Source organism: Passer domesticus, chromosome 16, assembly GCF_036417665.1.
Source record: "Passer domesticus isolate bPasDom1 chromosome 16, bPasDom1.hap1, whole genome shotgun sequence".
Lineage (NCBI taxonomy): Eukaryota > Metazoa > Chordata > Aves > Passeriformes > Passeridae > Passer > Passer domesticus.
This window is the reverse complement of record NC_087489.1, coordinates 10,797,170-10,816,380: the sequence shown is the minus strand read 5'-3', so window position 1 is coordinate 10,816,380 and position 19,211 is coordinate 10,797,170. Positions and strand designations below refer to the sequence as shown.

General features: G+C 44.3%; 1 protein-coding gene and 1 long non-coding RNA gene across 14 annotated transcripts in view; both read right to left on the bottom strand.

Moving 5' to 3' along the window:
• TAF4 (TATA-box binding protein associated factor 4) overlaps positions 1-5,498 on the bottom strand; it is a 36,695-nt gene extending 31,197 nt beyond the window's left edge. The window contains exons 1-2 of one of the 2 annotated variants that reach the window (XR_010348368.1): positions 5,128-5,498; positions 2,099-3,187 (exon numbers count right to left, since the gene is read on the bottom strand). Coding sequence is in view for 1 of the 2 variants with exons in the window: in XM_064391402.1 (XP_064247472.1) it covers positions 2,099-3,187; positions 5,128-5,443 (1,405 nt within the window). In the remaining variant the exon portion in view is untranslated. The remainder of the gene's footprint in view (positions 1-2,098; positions 3,188-5,127) is intronic. The other variant, XM_064391402.1, reaches the window with a different exon arrangement.
• A 3,148-nt stretch (positions 5,499-8,646) lies between these two features.
• On the bottom strand, positions 8,647-19,023 carry LOC135282086 (uncharacterized). Of its 12 annotated transcripts, none has more exons than XR_010348420.1 (5): positions 17,662-18,714; positions 17,270-17,369; positions 17,128-17,197; positions 15,650-15,829; positions 8,647-12,739 (listed from the first exon to the last, which is right to left on the bottom strand). It is a non-coding gene; the product is annotated as an uncharacterized LOC135282086 (long non-coding RNA). The 12 variants fall into 12 exon arrangements; XR_010348424.1 differs by having other exon boundaries at positions 8,647-9,663; positions 9,808-9,931; positions 12,597-12,739; positions 17,128-18,712; XR_010348415.1 differs by adding an exon at positions 18,728-19,023 and having other exon boundaries at positions 17,128-17,769.
• Positions 19,024-19,211: the final 188 nt, after the last annotated feature.

Below are 19,211 nucleotides of genomic sequence, written 5' to 3'. Positions count from 1 at the left end.
GCCTCCAAAAACCTGGCCTATGATGCTGTCATTGAAAATACAATCTCAGAAGCACAGCCACCTTTTCTCCTTTCACTATAGTGTACCTGCACTCTGCTGGTCACAGCAGCTTCACGTGGCCAGATGTGCAGAGGTGCTTGGCCCTTGTGCCTGAGAGATGCCTGCAAGAGCCCAGCATCCACCAATTCTTAAGTGTTTTGAAAGAGATGGTTTAGGCAAAGTATTTTTAAAGCTTGTTACTTTTGCAATATAAAAAACAAACTAAAGCAATGTAAAAGAAAAATAATCAGTTCCACAAAAAAAATATTTTTCAATATTAAGCCTGTGTTATCATAGAAGAATTCAGTTTCCAATCTTTATGTATCCAGTCATATATACTTGCTTATTTTAAGTCATGCTTATTCTTTTTAAGTCATAAATATTTCTTTAAGTGTAGGACAGAGAAAAAAAGTGCTTCATAAAAATCCAAGAGCTTAGAACCTGTATTGTTTTATCAAGAACTCCAAAGGAACAATTTACAGTCCAATTTTACTTAAGGATTGGCAATGCTGCTTCTAAGAGTAACGTTTCAGGATGCTCTGGCAGTCAGAAAACATCAGCTACCTGAAAAAGGGTCCCACTGGACTCCACATGAGTATTTTCCCTCATAATCAGGTTTATAATGTAGTATTAACAAAAAATGTAGATATAAATGGCACTAGACTAAACTGGATCAATCCTTTGATACAATATGGCAATAAATAAAATAAGGCTTTTCCAACCTATCAATTTACAGGTTCCAAATCAAGCACCACAGTTCCAAGATCTGAATTTTACTGCTATTTTTTAAATTAGCAACACGTCATTCAAATTACTCATATATGGAATAATCTTTTACAGACAAAAAAAAGAGGAATATTTATACCAGTTAGTACTTGGATACACAGAATGTTTGACAGACTTCATCAAACTACATGGCATCACACACCACAGATAGCACATTAACAAAAACACAGTGTTTAGTAACACAGCACGTAATTCCTGATCTACTTTATGTGACAGGTGCATAGCTCTGAGGCTGGTCAGGAGTTCCAAGAGATGTATTTTACTAAGACCACCCACTAAAATCACCACCAGTTTCATTCCCTGTTAGTAGCAAAATTCAATTAGCTGTTCTTTGCACACTGCCCTGAAAACACTGAGCACTAAGAATACATACAACACCCTTGTATGTATTATTATGAGGACAGGAAGCAATGTGTAGGTTCACACAAGTATTTGCAGTTAAAAATCAAAGTGGATACAAGCAACAAGCCTGACTCAAAATAATAGCAAATATATAACATTCAATCTCTAAATGTGGGATATTTAAGGAGGGACAGAACAATTCTGAGCAAATAAATGCTTCTCTCACCCTGCTTTTCACACATCCACTGAGCTCAGGACTAGATTCCTTGTCCAGAGATGCTCAGCACTAAGCATGAGACTAGCTACTACAAAAGCTGCAGCCCTAGACACAACAGGGTGAGGTAAGGACATAGGAAGTCTGCCTTTTGTATCAGGATGCCAGTGACTAAAAAGATGATCATAAGCTTCAAATCTGTGAGTTTTTAAGTCAGAGTTTGAAGGTATGTAAAGCCAAAGTAGGTAGTTTTCTTGTGTTGTATCTGCTGCTTCTCTGTTTATAAGAGCTCTGTGGTACTGGGGGCACGCAGGGACAGGAGGGAACCAAGCAGTACATAAAGGTTACAAACTACTGACAAAACCACCTGAAAATTCAAAATGTCTGTTGTGCTAATGAAATAACAACATTTCATTAGATAATGTTCCATTGTCACATTTTGGCAGTTTGCAGCTTCATCTACACTCACATTGGAACAAAGATACCAGGCAGAATTATTTTCAATTACTGCTGAAAAGACTTTCTGGTCACCAAAAATCAGACACTAAGTAGTGGAATGCCACTATGCTACTACTACTCAACACCAGACCATTCTCATTGTTACATGTCATGCCTTTTCCACAATTCACAATGAAATGGCACGGATTCTTACTTGGATTCCTTCCTCCCTGCAAGATACACACTTCCAAAATAAAACCCCTCAATCCTCTGACTTACCTGGTGGTAACTGAAAATTCTGAATGTTAGTCGGATTCTGAGGTGGCTGAGGCAAACGAGGTGCTAAAACTGTAGGAGTCAAAGTTGCTCTGATTCCACTCGTGGTTGGTGTTGGAGTCCTTGGCAGACTTTGTGCCACTGTATTGGCAGTGCCTTTAGCCATTCCTGTGGGTGTGCCAGGAGCTGCAGGAGGTATCCCACCAGGATTGGGAGCAACATTGGAGAGCCCAGCTTGCATAGTTTGCCCAATAATCATGTTACCCCCTGTAGTACTGGGCTGGCCAGCAGTAGCCAGCGTCTGCTGCTGGGACACTGCCTGGACTATAGTTTTAGGAGACTCAGATTTGATGACCTGTGTGGCAGGAGCTGCTGGCACACTGGAACCAGACTGGCTGTTCACAAGTGACGTCTGGAGGGAAACTCCAGATCCCACAGTGGCTGTGGCAACAGCGGGAAAACTCCCCACACTGATGGTTGAATTGATCACAGTATTGCTCCCGTTCTGAGTGGCTGCAGCAGCTGCAGCCACCGTGGGTCCTGCTGTGTGGATGGGGGGCCTCACCAGCGTCACCGTGGGCGCCCCGGTGCCAACGCTGGCCGCTGGCTGCGAGGAGATCACCGTGGGCGACGAGGAGGACGCGGAGGACACAGCAGTGTTAAGGAAAGAAGTCTGGATGACAGTGTTAGAAGCTGAGGGCAAAACAGCATTAACAGCGTTTCCTTTCCCCACGGATCCGGGTCCATTGTTAACGAGAGGGGCAACAGCAGGTGCAGGAGCGGGGTTGGCAGTCACAGGAGTCCCAGAGAAAGCAGCACTTCCTGTGTGGTGAGAGTTCATCACCACGTTACTCCCATTCAAAGTCTGCACCGTCGTGGTCCCAATCTTGCCATTCCTGGTGGACAAGGCAGTTGCCATGGTGCTGATAACCACCGATTTGCCCTGACTGAGGGTCCCTGGAGCAGCAGTGACTTCTGATCCTCCTGCTGCTGCAGTGGTGGTGCTGGTGCTCGTTGTGGTGGCTCCATCCAGAGCTGAAGTCTGGGACCTGGTGTTATGATTAATAACACCCCCCTGCACTCCTCCTGCCCCTGCAAAACAACAGCGAGGTTAAACAGAGCGAATGAGCAAGAAGAGAAGCCCAGCAAAGACAGAATGTTCTCCCTTATCACCAGGTCTTCTCCATCTCCCAAGCTGCCTGCCTGGAGCCAGGAAAACAGGACAGAGTACAAACTGAACATGGCTTAGAATACGTTATCTTAAAGCCTCCAATATCCCACCAAAGACTGGCAGATTCAGTATTAATTGTAACACCCCTGCTTTTGACACTACAGTACAAAGCAGGGAAAACAGATTTATTATGAACCAAGGGAAGTAAGAAGATCATCTAAGACCTCCTCCCCATTCTGGAGCCTGACATCCCGTTTAGAAACAGGACTGCAACTGCAAGGGGGGGAAAATGGCCAAGGAAGACACATAATTAAGACATATTCCCTATACCCAGCACACGTTACTCTCTAATCCTGGCATCTGCAAAGTAAGTCAGTCAGATCAGGAGGCTCAACAACAGCAAAATATGAAAAGTGAAAGGAAAGAAAAACATTGGCCTGGCAAGATAAGAAGTACTGCAAGGCCTGGAGCAGGTTTCTAGAAGACCCCTCTTCCTTATGACAGAATTTGTTCCGACGGATCTGAAGTTCCCACTTCCCACGAGATAGTTAAAAATAAATAAATAAAAAGCAAAGCTGGTTTTCAGAAGGGACAAGATGATGTAGCTTCTTGTCCTGAATAATCCTCATGCCCCTTGATAAGGCCTGGTGTTAGCACAAGTACAATCACACACAGTCCAGGTCCTGGCCCTAAGGAGACAGAAATGGGAAAAGAATAGTGACAGGCAGACACTGAGATGCACATTATAAGGGTCAAGGAGATCCTCCTAGAAGAGCTTCATCAATCATAACAGACGGTCTGTAGTATCTTCTTACACTTCAGCAAGACAAAATCAAAAATAAAAAGGGGGGAGGGGAGGAATTGCAGAGAGATTCTGGGGAGACATTTCTTTCAATCCCCCTGAAAAACAGCTTCCCTCCATTCCCACGTAGCGAGCCCTCAGTCCCAGCCTTCACACTGCCCCCCTAGAAGCCTCACAAGACCAAGGGGGGAATATTCCCAGGCAGCTCCGGGGGTGGGCGGCTGGGAGAAGGCGCTGTGCAAGGTGGGGTGTTGTGGCCTGAATTCCCCCCCTTGCCGGGACCCGGCGTTGTGACTACCCCCCCTTGAGGGCAGAGGAGGAATGAGAGGTCCCCATGCCCCCTCCAAGCCCCTGGAACAAGGGAGGGGGTGCGGGGGGAATATCAAGGCAGGCAGATATGGGGGGGAAGCATTTTGAGGGACTTCCTCCCCTTGAAATCCCCCCTCGCTTCCTCCTCTACAGGAAATAGGTGTCATGATTAATAACACCCCCTTCCACTTCAGCAACAGCGAAGGGGGAGGGGAAGGAGCATTTACACAGACAGCTAAGGCGGCATTATCAAGAGGGAATCCCCCCCATAACCTCCACCCCTGGAAAGGGAAGGGGAGCAATCACAGGCGGCATGGGAGGCACAGCCATGACCAAGGGGGTGGGCTCTGCCTCCTTCAGTCCCCGAGATTAACAGAGCCCTTTTACACTCCAGCAACAAGGGCAGGAAAAGCAAGAGGGGACCAGCAGAGTCACGGACGGGCACTGCCGGCTCCTTCTGCGGGGCGGCTGCCCCCACACATGATCCAACACCCTCGAGTAAGCACGGGCGAGGAGGGAAAATAAAGGGGAGGGAGCAGAGGCGCGGATACACACCGAGGGGGCATGATGAGGGGAGGCTCTCCCCCGTATGATCGATACCACCCTTTGCACTCCCGCTCCTGCCACAACGAGAAGGAGGAGAGAGGGAAAAGGGGGGAAAGCAGTGAGGGAAGGAGGCAGCGGGAGCTGGGGAGTGGGGGGAGGGGAGGGCCCCTCTCCCTCAGAGCCCCCCACCCCTGCCCACGTTACCTGCTTTTGTGATCTCTGGGGCACTCAGTCCCATCTTGCTGCCGCTGCTGCTCTCTGTTTGGGCATTAGCATTGCCTCCTACTACTACTCCTCCAGGGCTGGGGCTAGGGCTGCTGCTGCTACTGCTGCTGCTCACAACATGGTTCCCCAGCAGCCCCCCAGCGGCCCTCAGGGGCTCCTGCGCCTTGTGGTGCTGGTGGTGGTGGCCGGAGGCCGCCAGCTGGGACTCCAGGGAGCCCACCAGGTCGCTCACCACCTTCTCATCCACCTCCGTGTTCAGGAAAACCTCATCCAGCAGATCCGAGCCCGCCGCCATCTTTTTTTCGGAGGGTTCCTGTGAGCGGCTCCCTCCTCCCCCCCCTCCCCTCTCACGGCTCCCTCCTCCCCCCGCCCCGCTCACACTCGGCCCCCCCGCCCAACAGCGCACGCGCGAGCGCCCGGCCCGCACATCACCGGCCGGGCAGGGATTCCGCCCGCCGCTGATTGGCCGGCGCCCGCGCTATAAAAGGCCGTGCAAATGGCTGCGAACGCTTAGTTGGGAGTCGGGCGGCGGCGGCGGCCCCCCGGCGGCCGCGGGCGGGCGGGGGCTGCGAGCCTGCGCTGCGGCCGCGCCGCGGGAGCGGGGGGCTCGGGAGCCGCGCGGGGCGGCGGGGGCGGCCGCGACCGCCGCCGGCTCTTTGTCTGCCTCGGCCCAAAATGGCTGCATGTTTTTCCCTGCTGCTCTCTGCGTCCGGGTCTCCCCCGCCGGCGCGAGTCTGAAGGGCGCCCCGCACCTGTGCCAGCTGCGTGTAACTGATCCACCGGCGGGGCGGGCGGGGCACACGCCCAGCCCCGGGCGGGGGCAGCGGGCGAGGAGGAGCCCCCGCGCCTCCCTGCCTCCCTCCCTGCCTCCCGCCGCCGCCGGCGGGGCGAGCCGCGGGCTGCAGCCCCTCGGTGCGGCCGGGCCGCGGGGGCGGGCGCGGGGCGCGGTCTGACTCAGCACGGCCGCGGCCGGCTCCGGGAAAGCGCGCCCGGCTGCGAGCCCAGCGCCGGCAGGGGAAAAGGAAGGCGAGAGCAGAGGGGAGGCGGGGGGGAAAAGAGAGGGAGACGGCAGTTTTGAACGGTCCAGTCGCAGCTGCGAGCCGGCACGGCGGGGCGATCCCCGCCCGTGTGTCAGCCCGCGTTACACCCCCGGCGCCGCTTAACCCTTGGGGGAGAGCCGCGCTCCGCAGCGGCGCTCGGCGGGAGCGCAGCCCCGGGCCCGGCCCGGCGCTGGCTGCAGGTGGACATGATCGCTTACAGCAGGCGGCTGCACTTTGACCTTGTTGTGCAACCATCATAAAGGAAGTAAATAACGTAAAAATAAAACCCGCCTTTCAATAAATGCGCTCTTCTGCCAGGCGCTGTTTCCCCAGAAAACTGAATTACTGGAGCAGTATTAGCAGATGCAATTGGAACAATATTATCAGATGGTATGATTTATCTTTCACAGAACAGAATAATAGAATCGTCAAGGTTGGAAGAGACCTTTAAGATCAAGTCCAACTGCACTACCACTGTAACCCTTAAACCACTAAATCACATCCCCCAGCACCAGAGGCAGATGCCTCTTAAACACCTCCAGGGGTGGTGACTCCACCACCTCTGTGGGCAACAAATTCCAATGCCTGATTTAACTTAACTTTCAAGTTTTAAGGGGTAGCAAGCTCAAAATAGCACCTCTTATATCAGGATTTTAAAATAAGCTTTGCTCTTATGTTTTGGGAATGGGCAGCAGCAGAGGCTGGAACTCTGCTGTACTGGGATGGGCTCAGCACCTGCTGGTTGATGATTCTGGGGAATTGACTGGCCTGAAAGCTGCTGCCTGCAGGCTGGTGGAGGCCTGGAAGAACAAGAGCCATGAGTTATCTGTGAAAAGGGGCTCACTTTAAATATGTCCAAGCTTTCTGTACATAGGGCTGCCCACATGTGGGTGCCAACACTTCCCCCATCAAATATTTGTGGTGATCACTTAACGTGTAGTATTCTAAAATGAATTAAATTGGTCTGCTTGACAGTGAACCCCATGAGCAATGGGAACAGTGCTGAAGCACTGTCCAGTTCTCACTGTCCCCAAGTATGCAAACATGCCTACCAGGGAGAAGCTGTTTGTCAAAAAGGCACCTAAAAAAAGTCTCATACGTATTTGCTCTTAACATACAGGCCCCAAAGAATAGAACAAGTACCTTTAAATAAAAAATCCTAGAAATTCAGCTCATACTGAGTGATATTACTCTTCTAGTTTCTATGTTCTCTTCTCACCTGCACTAGACTTTGGCTGATAACTAAAAAATTACAATGTTAAGCCTTTCCCAGGGCTCTGCTCGCTTACCCCCGTGGCATCACCCTGAGAGACTGCCTACATCCTCTGAGTTTTATATTAATATTTTATTCTTGTACTTAAATGCTTTTCTCAGGCATCACTTGAAACTCAAGGGTGAACAAGAAACTGCCCTTTTCATCTGTATGAATTTTAACTCCCATTTTATCAGTTTTTGACAAATTACAGTGCCGCAAAGTGGATGTGATTTTACAGACATCACTGTAAGTCATGTTACCCTTTTCTTACAAGACAAAAATGCTGCTTTGAGCAGGGCAGTCCCAACCTCTTTGCTGCTGCCTCAGTCAAGCACATTGCTAGTTTTAGCTATGGTGAAATTCTATAAGCAACATACCAAAGAACTCTCTGGAATGGAAGCCTGGTCACATTCCCTACCCAGCAGAAGAGTTAATCAGCTGCTCAAATGGTTTATTAAGGGTGAACAAGCTTGACTTAAGCTAAGCCAGCCTAAACGTGCAGAGTGGCTGAAAGACTTTCTTTGATGGCATCTAGCCAGGGCACAGCCCCATGCTGGGCCACAGTGCCCGAGGAACACGGGAGGAAGAGATGGAGGATGTTATCAGGTGGCAGCAGCAGTCAGCATGAAGGGGCAGAGCAGCCTGCATTCCTGCTCTGCTCACATTCTGGGACAGCTTGAATGTAGTTTACAGATGCCTGCAAAACTAGAAATAAAAACCTCGAAATCTTCCCGTCCTCATTCTAACACTCTCTTTAGTGTACCATATGGCACATCTACCATATTAGGTAAACAACTTTACAAAATTACAAGAGCAACTGAGATTCATTACAACTTGTGCATTATAAGTGTGTAGGATCCATTACTGAATAATTTATCTTTTCATACACTCTGTCTCTTGTTTGACATTGGAAGTAAGTTTCTAGACTGAATTCTTCAGCACAGGGATTCCAGCTCCTCTGTGCTGTACTACTCCATTTTAAATTATAAAAAAGAGCAACTTGCACAAGAATTCTAGTAATGGAGTACAGGTAATTATTAGTGTGGTGTAGAAATAGTCAGACTCAATATGCAGTGAATGCTGTGGACTGCACCCATCAGTTACATCAAAAGATCTTGAACATTACAGGCACAGGGTTCTCTGTGTGTCAAAGAGCAGAAGCTAGCAGGAGCTATCCAGGAAAAATGGAGAACTGTCAGTTCCTTTAACCTCCTTTCTTTATATTATTATATATTATTATTTAAAATACTTATTTCCCCTCCTAGATCTACAATGTACATATGCCACAGATACTATCTCAGGTTAAGGTAATGCCATTCTCCTTCTGTTTGTTTTATAAAAATGAAGTTAGTCTAGAACTCGTTACAGAAACATCTGACAGAGGTATGGGTTGGGATGACAAGGGACAGAACAGAGAAGCCTATGGATGGTTTTAGTCTTAACTCACCCATCAGAAGACAAAAGGCCCATCAATAAATAGATAAACTTATTGTTTTGATGGGTGATTTCTTGCTCTTCTTTACTGCCCCTCTCTCTGCTCCTCACCCAGGGTAATCTGAAACACTGAAAGCTGGGATTTAACCAGTAACAAATTGATTTCAAAAGTTCAGTCAAACAAGATGACAAAAGTCACACTTGTGTCAGTTTCCACTGGAAAGTGCTCAGCAAACACAACATTTTGGGTTCATTCATAAAGCTGCACTAACCTTGTAGCCGGTATCCCTTCCTACCTTTCTGCCTTGTACCCCATTTCCTTTTTTTTTTTTCCCCTTTTGGAACACCACAGGAGTTCAATGGATAATTTGGTAAGTAGAGAGTGTTAGGAGCAAAGGAATGAAGTCCTGGTTGAAGATGATGCAGTTCTCTGCAGAAGTTCCCCATTGGTTCCCTTGAAAGGCTGTGTGCTGATTCTTCTGCAAAAGGGTGTCAGTCTCCACTAGCAAGTGATCAGCAAAAGCAGCAAGATTTCATCTGCATCCAGAATACAAATGTTCAACAATCTCTAGGAAAAATATTCCTGATTTCAATATTTTTCTTCGAGTTTAGGAGCAAATGCAGTTTTACTCCACACATGCACAATAAAGCATCTTCAGTGCCCCTTGTAGTCTGTGCTCTTGACTGTCTTCTCCCTGAAATCTCAAAATATTGTTAAAGTCTTGGTCTTCAACTCATCCCATGTACTTCAGTTGTCCTTAGGTGAATCCCTGAAGTCTAATGCTCCTAATAGGGATTAATATTCATAATTAAGTATGGTATGCTGCAGGAAAATGTCTTAACCCTTGTACTGTAAAATAAAAAGAGATGAACAGTAGATTTGGAGAGCAACAGTACAGTCCCTTTTTCTTTTATGACAATCATACCTACCTACACCCATATTTCCACTGAAGGACAGTGTCTGTCCTTATGGCTACTGGACTGTTTCTGCCAGCCACAGAAGCTCCAGCCCTGTGCTGCAATTCAATGTTCTGGACAGAAGCCTCACATGATGCTGCCAGGGAAGAGAAATGGCAAAAGCATCCACTTAAATAAGTGTTTGCATCTGCATAACAATTTCTGGAACTCCAGAAATAGACCAGAAAAAACTCCAAACTCTTCTTTTCATAAAATATATTTGATTGAATAAATATATTATGTGACAGCTTAAGGGATATCCTCTTTTTAAAACCAAGATATTTAACAATACCTAGTTATTAATTAGGAAAGACATAGAAAATGTCTGCTACAAGGACACTACTTATGAGCTTGGCTTTCAAACCAAAATGTTAGCAGAGCACACAACTGCCTTGGCAATCTCCTAAGTGTTTCTAGGACAGAAGACTGTGCCTCTAGAACATGCAATTCCCACAGGAGTTATTTATGTGTGGCTCTCCTGAGGCATTCCAAAGTCCACGCAACTCCACATCCGAAAGAAAACGCCCGGAGAATATACCGTGGGATAAAGGATTATTGTTTGGAACCCTTCAAGGCTTTACAGCATGAAAGAGCTGTGGAAAACTTTTTCCTTCCCAGCTGCTCTTCATCTGGCTGGTCATGGTTGTTACTGCCAAGATAGGAAGTATCAATACCCAGACTCATCTGTAAGGGAATTCTTAAGAATCTTTACTCATAGGAGAAAATGAAAGTTTCTGAGCACACACCCCAGCAGCTAACAGATTTCTAAAGCAAATCTTCTGAAGGGGATTACTAGCAAATGTCCAGAATTGTGTGGAAGAGACAAGCAGCAGAGATGTCAACTAAGATTTGTGTTTTATCTGTTCTGAAGAATTTCTTGTGCAAGCCTACATGATTCATGGGAAAAAGAAAAATACTATTAGAAGATTAGAGGTCCTTCTGGTCACTACAACCAGCTTCAGTAATTTCACATATTTTGAATTTAGCAAATTATTAGAAGTGACTGGTCAAAATGAAAATGCTTTCCTCTCTAAGCAAATTAAAGGACTTTTGGAAAATTGAATCACTATTTCCAAGACAGAATATGTCAAGAAAATGTGCCTACTGATGGGTCTCATTACTGGAAATCCAATTTGCACAATTTACAGTCAGGATTTGTTAGAATATGTTTGAAATATTTCTTTTGAGAGAGAGGTGACTTTGGCAGGTTTTGCTTCAATTTTTCTGTGAGTCTTTGTGAGCAAAGTATGATCCTGATAGGGATGTTTTATCAACAATATATCCTCAGACAACCTAATGGTACATGACACCATGGATATTCCAGTAATGGATTCCTGACCTCTCTTGAGCTGGACACATTTAACAATTGACCACTTATGGTAATCAGTGTTATCCTCCTTTTTTATATGCTTCCCTCCACTCAATGGCCTTCAAAAATACATAAATAAAAATAAGAGAAAGAACCAAAGATGAATCTTCATCCTTTTGAGCCACAAACAGGTACAGCCAGTGCCACATCAGTTGTGAAACAGCAGTTGCTGTAGATTAAAACATTTGTCCTATGGAATTTCATATCACAATGCCTAGGGACTGTAACTTACTTTATCTAAATCATTCAGTAGTCCCATGGTTCTTCTCTTTTAAGACAGAGGAGTTATTTCAAAAGAAGATTTTGTGTGTGCCTGAATGCACACTTTTTAGCTCAACAATAATATCAAATTAAACTAATGGGCTGTAAAGTTGGTAAAACTTTCAGCATATGTTCAATACATAGGGCAAAATCCAGGTTCTTTTACATTTGAACTGGAAGGATAATCATGTGTGCAAGCAGTTCTGAAAGTCATTTTCAGATGACAAAAATGGCTAAATCATTTTCCTTACTCCATTTCTAGCTCACAGTCTTCAATGCTCTTACCAAGCCTTAGGAGACAATAGAATTCCTGGGCAACCTTAGTGAGATTATAAAGAAAACAAACACAAAAGACACTGACTGGAAAACCAGTGTAGACAGAAGAGGTATAAAAACATCATCATTTACAGGGAAAAAAAAAAATGAAAGCAGTCCAGTGCAGGAGGTTTGTTTTGGTTGTAATGAAATGAGATTTTATCTAAACTTTTTGTGGATTTGGAAAGCAAAAAGTATGTAAGGAAGATTTTGCCGAGTTTTTGTTTTGTTTTCTTTTTTAATGACTCCTCTGTAATAACTGATTAAAATAAATCAAGCCACAGCTTCCTTATTGAGTTGTCTCAGACTTAATGAAAACACAGCTAGAAAGGCTATTAGACAAGGTTGTTTTGGTTTTTTTTTTTTGGATTCTCCAGCAATCTAAATAGTTAGGGATATGATTCCAGACTCTAGGTTACTTTCTTACACTACCTAAAATATATTCTGAGTGTCAGAGAGAGTTCTGGAATTGCCCTTATTCCTTCAACAAGCTTTTGCCCATTTTGGAAACTGCAAACAAATCAAATACCTCAGTTAAATATGGGACATGTTCCCATAGTTGCCTGAAGAAACTAGTGCATGTTTTGAAGCAAGTCAGACAAAGATTTTATCTCTTATAAGACAAGATGGGCAAAACTTCCAGCCCAAAGGAAATGACACACCTGGATGCAGGGCCAAGTTAAGTTATTCCTTACTGTTACCTGCCTTTGTTTGTATGGGGCACCTTGCAGTACTCCTCCAGTACCACACAAGAATAACAAAATTGCTGTCACTATTCTTCAGACCAGTTCATGCTCCAAGTTAAACTTGCACAAACCTTTTGTTTTCAAAATGTCCTACTAGCTGCTGTATGTCCCAAACAGCCTTTGGAAGTTTGGCACAGGTGATGTCATAGGCAGAGTAAATGCTGAGGATAATGCTGAGTAAAATACTGAGTCTAAGATGAAGACGTGAGGCGTTCTGGAAAAAAAATTAAAACATATTAATCAGAATTAAGTGAAAAAATTGAAAACCCAAATCTCTTTTTTAGTTAGTTAACATTAAAAATGTGGTTTAATAGTGCACTAAATAATCAAACACCTTGTCATACATGAAGTGATGGAGAAATGAGGTATGAGGAACAAATAATGCAAAGGCTTTGGAACAGTAAATATCAGAATTGTCATGTGTTTGTGAAAAGTGTGTACACAAATACTACAATGGTAAGGAGAAGTGTGAGTTAGAAGGAGATTAAATCCCAGTTTATTGTCGTACAAAAATAAATTATTTCCTGAAACTGCACTAAAATCCTATTGCTATGAATTACTGTACCATTCTTGGTATCTTTAGCCTAAACCTGAATTAAAACCTATAAACTTTAAACTCCCAAGCCTCTTCAGTCTTGTTTTTAAAAGGAAAATAACCAAGATAAATGAAGAACACCCTAGAAGATAAAACAATGACTAATAATTCATCTCCTCAAAGACATTTCTGAAACATGACTTTTAAAACAAGTCCAGGAACAATTCAAGCCATGAAAACTGCAGCAGATGTTGTGCAGGGAAAGAACAGCACACTGCCAAGGCTGGTAAAATGATCCCTTACCTCACTGAACAGAAAGAAGCTGAATCTACAACCCATTTGTAAAACAGGTAAGGAGGGGGAGATTCTTTGGCTGAAGAAGAATGAATGCAGATGAGGTCTCTGAACTAAAACATCTCATAAAGAACTCTCTCCTCTCCGTTCTCAGCCCAGTGATGTACAGTATTGCCCTGTGGTTTGATTTGCACAGCAAGAGCTGTGCAGCTGGGTCTTGGTTCAACCCCACTGAAGCCTCAGTGCCAAGGAAATAGTGCTCAGAACTGATAGCTGGAATGTGCTCAATAATTTGGAGAGAGAAAAGTCCAGAGAGGGAAGGAGGAGCCCTTAAAGAAACATTGCTGTCAAGATTTCTGGAATTTTAGCCAAACCCAGCTGGTGAAGGTAGATTGCTGTCCAGAGAATGGTGATGTTTTCTGGTCTGCAACATCCAGGGGTCTGCAGGACGTTTTGTACTCTCAAAAACATTTGCTTTTGTTCAGAAAAGACTGGTCCCAGAGTGATGTATCAGGCTGGTTTCCCATCTGCTCCTTGGTCTTTCCTCTGAGACACTGTCAAGTGTACCAAGTAGGTCAGTTGTGACAGTCTGGCTGTAGCTTGGGCTCTCTTCAGCCCAGAAGTGGATTCAGATCATTGGTTATCACTGCAGCTCTTGAACCTCTCAGAAAGTTGGCCATGAAGCTCAATACACAGATTCTATTCTCCCAATTAATGCATAGATGTAAACCTCTACCAAATCTTCCCCTGCAGACTAATCCTCTGCAGCATTTCATCCCTGTAAGTAAATTTTTTGCTTCCTTTCTCCATGTATTACTTCTTTTTTTTTTCTTTCATTGTAGTGTGTCTTTAATCCACATTTTGCTCACTTTATGCCTGGAAGAACTTTATGAAATCCCACTTTTATCCCACGCCCTCACATCAGTGCACCTGTGAGGATACACAAAGGTTTGCCATTCACTTCAGTGCAACATATTCCAAAGAAAAGCAGACTATGCAGCAAAAAACCCACTCAGAAATTTCTCCCAATGGAGCTTAGTATCTTAGGCACTGTTCATTTCTCCCCACTCTCCTAGACAGACAACTATATGTCTTTATGCCCTAATTATTTCTAAACTTAGGTCTGAATCCTCTTACTCTTTTCAATGGGAGATAGATGCATAAATGCCTTTTTTAGAATGTGTCTGACTTAAAAGTCTTTATCCTTCAACTTTTGTCACCAGACTGCAAACTTCAGCTTTGTCAACCTTTTTTGTATCACATACACTATCCACTTAACTGTCTTCATGAAAGAATCTCTTAAAATTAAATCCAGTTTCCACATCTGTGAATAAATCACTACCTACTTAGCCAGGATAACTCCATCTTGCCATTCAAGATCCAGAAAGCCTCGATATAAAAGGTACTTGCACTTCCTTAACTGCTTCATTCCCCAAAACTTCAATGACAAAGTGATCTGGAAGAGCAGGCAGGATTTTGGGCTGAGTTCTCAGTCTTGTGTCTCGTACTGAGTGTGGGTTTTAGTCTCATTTCTATAAAGTAGACACTGGTGGAGTGGTGTGTGTGTGGAAATAGTCTGGAATAGCAGTTTGTGTTCATTCTAATAAAAGATATTACACATATCCAAGATTTAGTTTTATAAAAACAAGTAAATTTATGTTCCCTCCTTACTCTGTTGCATCAAAAGTGACTCCATGATAGATTAAGACAATCAAACACAACTTTTAAGTAGATTCATGGCAAATAATCAGCAAAGACTGGGCAGGTCAGAACAGCACTGTTGCCTTATCCCACCCATTTAAGTGGATATATTGATATATCTTTAAAAAATGAAGAGTTCAGAAGTCAGACTGGTCATTTGAATCTTCTGCATGGAAGTGCTACAGAAACAGAAAAATCCTCCAGCAAGTTTTTGGAATTTTACTGCTGGATTTTCACAAGTACAAAAAGAAATTATCATTTTGCACTATAGCAAGGAACTGCATTAACCTTTTAGAAAGTGGTTGATTTTTCAGGGAAAAAAATAACTGGTTACAGTATGAAAAGTGGCATTGAATGCATGAATGGAACAAGAAAATAAAAATGTATCATTCTAACATGAGTGTATTTACAATAAAGCTGGTTAAAGTGCTGATTAAGAGCCTGTTAATTCTAGTAAATAATACAAATAAATAAAATAATATAAAATGCTGCTTTTTCCATCTTTATAGGTAATTCCTTGTCTCAGACACTGACACCATACATTATAAACACTGAGTATCTGCACAAAATAAGTTTGTTTTCAGCCAAACTCACGTGAGCGTTTTTCCTCTTGTTTGTATTTCATACAGTTGGAGCATTCAAATAAACAGTGCCCAAAGTGTGGTTTTGCTTTCTGCTCACTCTGTGGGTCTGGATAACAAGTTTAATCTCTCTGCCATCTCCTCCTCACTGGTAAAATATATTTTGTCTTGACTGTGCAATGCTCTTGGATTGCTGAGAAGTGCAATGGAAAAATGCAGATTTATGCCAATGCCACTGAATACACAGTCAAGGTACTAATTAAAGAGCCAAACCCCCACAAGCCTAAAACTATGACATTTATAAAATATTTCATTTAAAACCAGAAGTTAAACTGACTTGAAATTTGATATAGGGGGGTGGGATGAAAGATGTCAAAATTAAAATCCCTGAGGCACAGACTCAAAACTGAGAAAAAAAGGGGAAAGAGAACAGAACAGCAGAACAGGTGTTACAGTCCCTGCATTTATTTCTGAAATAAAAAAGAAAACAACACTTATTGTTTTGGTGGATTTTTTTTCAAGAGACCCTGAGATGTAATGCAAAATAATGTAATCAAACATTATTTTCTTCATACATAATTGTATCTCTTTTTATTAGACTGTGGGAAATTGAGAAACTAATTCATAAAGCCCACATTATTTAAATATAGATTACCAATTCTTTTATTTTTTTCTACTTATTAATATTTCCAATTTTTGTTCTCCTTATTCCATTCTCCACCCCTCACTCTACCCATCATTTTCGTTTCCTTCAGTTGAATTTACATGCTTTATTCTTTATTCTACTTCATCAGCTTTTCTTTGTGTAGAATAAAAACCTTTACAAGAGTGGATCATTTTTTTCCTTTTCATCTTTTCTGTTTCTCCAGTCCCTCCTTCATTCCTGATCTCTTTTCTGCTCTCCACACCTCTACAGAACAGTGTCCTGTACTTGGTGACCTTCCCCTCCCACCCTGCAGCTACCATAATCTTATTTTGAAATTACTGCTCTAACATCTCTTCCTCTAGGAAGAGATGATTAGAGCAGTAATTTCAGAAAGAGCAGTAATTTCAGAGAGATTTCTCTCTTCCTTTGTACCATTTGTATTGTTTGCCACACCCAAATTCAGATCTCTGTTCCATTTTCAGTTCCTCCATTTTCCACGTTTATTTATTTTCTTTCCTCCTTTTTTTTTTTTTTTAAGTTTTACCACCAAGTGCAAAGGCATCCCATTGTCCCCAGGTGCAAGAGGTGATGCTTCAGCAGGCAGGGCCTGGCTCCCTTCCTGCAGCAGCTGGAGCTTGTTAAGGTGTTCTGCCAACTGCTGCTCTGTCCTGAACTCTGCCAGAACTCACCTGAGTCATTCAGCTCACGATTCCATGGATGTGGCCACCATCCACCACACAAGCTCTCTCTCACCATCACACACCCCACAAGTTCTCATCACTGCAGAAAGTCACAGGTTTCTCTTTTACCTGCTGTGGAATGTGCATAGATACATGGGTGCTTACCCTCTCAAATGCCTCTAGTTGCCTCCCAGCTGCCAATGGAGTCTCCTGAGCTCTGGCAACACAGGTTTTCCTGTAAATAAATCAGCTTTGCAGTTCATGCTGTGACTGTACCCCACCTCCACACTCCAAAGACCACAGGTACCTGCAATCCAAATGGCTGTTTGTGAATCCTTCATGCCATGATGAACTGCAGTCAGCATCTTCATATGAAGCCAAATGTTCCCTCTTCATATGAGGGATGCCTGGGATAGCACACTTGTCATGAATTTACAGTGAGAGATGCTCTTTGCTTCCTCCTTTCAACACTTAGTGGATGAGGAACTGTATTTTTTAGCAGAATAAATAATACTAACAGGCCACTTAAAATGTCAGGTGTCATATTTCTTCTTGCTGATGGCTTGTTATCTCTGACTGTTGTCAAACACAAGATATTGAGGAAATTCATTACAATAAGAGTATCTTCCAGAAGCAGGCTGATTTATGGGCCATGGTGATTATAACTAAAATTCTGTATGTTTGCATATCTGTCCTTACCAGTGTATAGGTCATGCCAACTTGGTGTAGTTTTCTTTTTCCACGCTGCTTTAATTAGCCTTCCTGAAGGATCCACATCACTGTATTGGTACGTGTGACTGTCTCTTTCTTCATTGGTATTAAAAAGGGAAAAAAAAAGGCAAAAAAAAGTGAAGTAATAAAACAATCATAATACCTTGTGTTGAATAAGTAACAAAGTACTGGAACTTACAGATGCTTACGAACCAGTGACATTTTGGTTTGCATAAAGAAAAAAATCAATTGATCTGCAAAACCTGGAGCCCCATTTACTATTTCTAAAGAAAATTTTAAGCGTTGAAATAAGAAACATCAGTTTAAACATACTGTGGAGTTGGAAGATGTTAACCAAAAGAGGGAGTTCTGTTTCTGTACCTTTGGCTACACTATTGACATAATTTTTTCATTATAAATATTTTTGTGGCTGCCCCAAACTGAGCAGCCACATTTTTTCTATTACTTCTTTCCCTATTATTTCTCCATTTGATCTTTTCTACACTCAAAACTAGACACTCCTCATACAGAGGAACTAGAGGTGTTTTTTCATTAGGGAAGTTTCTAACCATCAATTTGCCCACTAAAGGGCACTGTTTACTGCTATAAAAAAGGAATCTCTGCTTTCCCTCTGTAAGTTATACTTAGGGCTGAGCTAAAAATCTAAAAAGGTTGACTTTAAGGGCTGAGTTTCTCATTCAAAATTACTGCTTTTCCAATTAATAAGTTTTGGGTTTTCTTACTTTATATTTTTTAGGAACTCTATGCTGGAACAATTTAACAAGGAGAAGACAGCACACACGTACGAGTGGAAAGGAAGCATCTGCCCTGTTCAGGCAGGGGAGATCTGCTCTTCAGGCTGTAAAACCAGCATGAAGAGTAGCACCATAAAACACGTAAGGTCACAGGGCAGACAGCCTGGGGCACAGGGAGAACAGCTCTGCGAGCCATGGTGTGCAGGGACGCGGGGTGAACCTGGGGGCTGCTGTACCGCTGGTGGAAGGAAGGCAGGGAACCCCGCGCCTGCAGCTCCAGCGGAGCTCCCTGCACTCACACAATGGCTCCCGCTGCATTGTCCCCGGCTGCTGCCTTTGGGTCTTATTCCAGTCACACAGACTGGCGAGATCTGCGCGCTCTGACCCGCTGCCCGAAATGCCTGCCCAGCCTGCTGCCCGCGCACCCTGTCGCTGCTGGGCGATTGCAGCCCCGCGGCCGCGCCTGCCAGATGCTGCCGGCTGTCTCTCGCTGACCCGCAGATGGCCGCGGAGCTCCCGGGAGACGCCGCACGGAGCGGCCCCATCCTCCAGCTGCAGCCTGGCACGGCGTGACCCGACCCGAGCCGGGCCGGGCCGGGCCGGGCCGGGCCAGCAGAACAAAGGCGCGGGGCGACCAGCACAGAGCAGGGCCCGGCGGGCACCCAGCGCCAACCGCGGCACCGGAGCGAGAAGGGGCTTGGGCAGAGGCAGCCATGGCTGTGCCGTGACGGGAGGGCGACCATCTCCTTCTCCGCGCGCTGACGCGACAGCAGCCGTGCCACA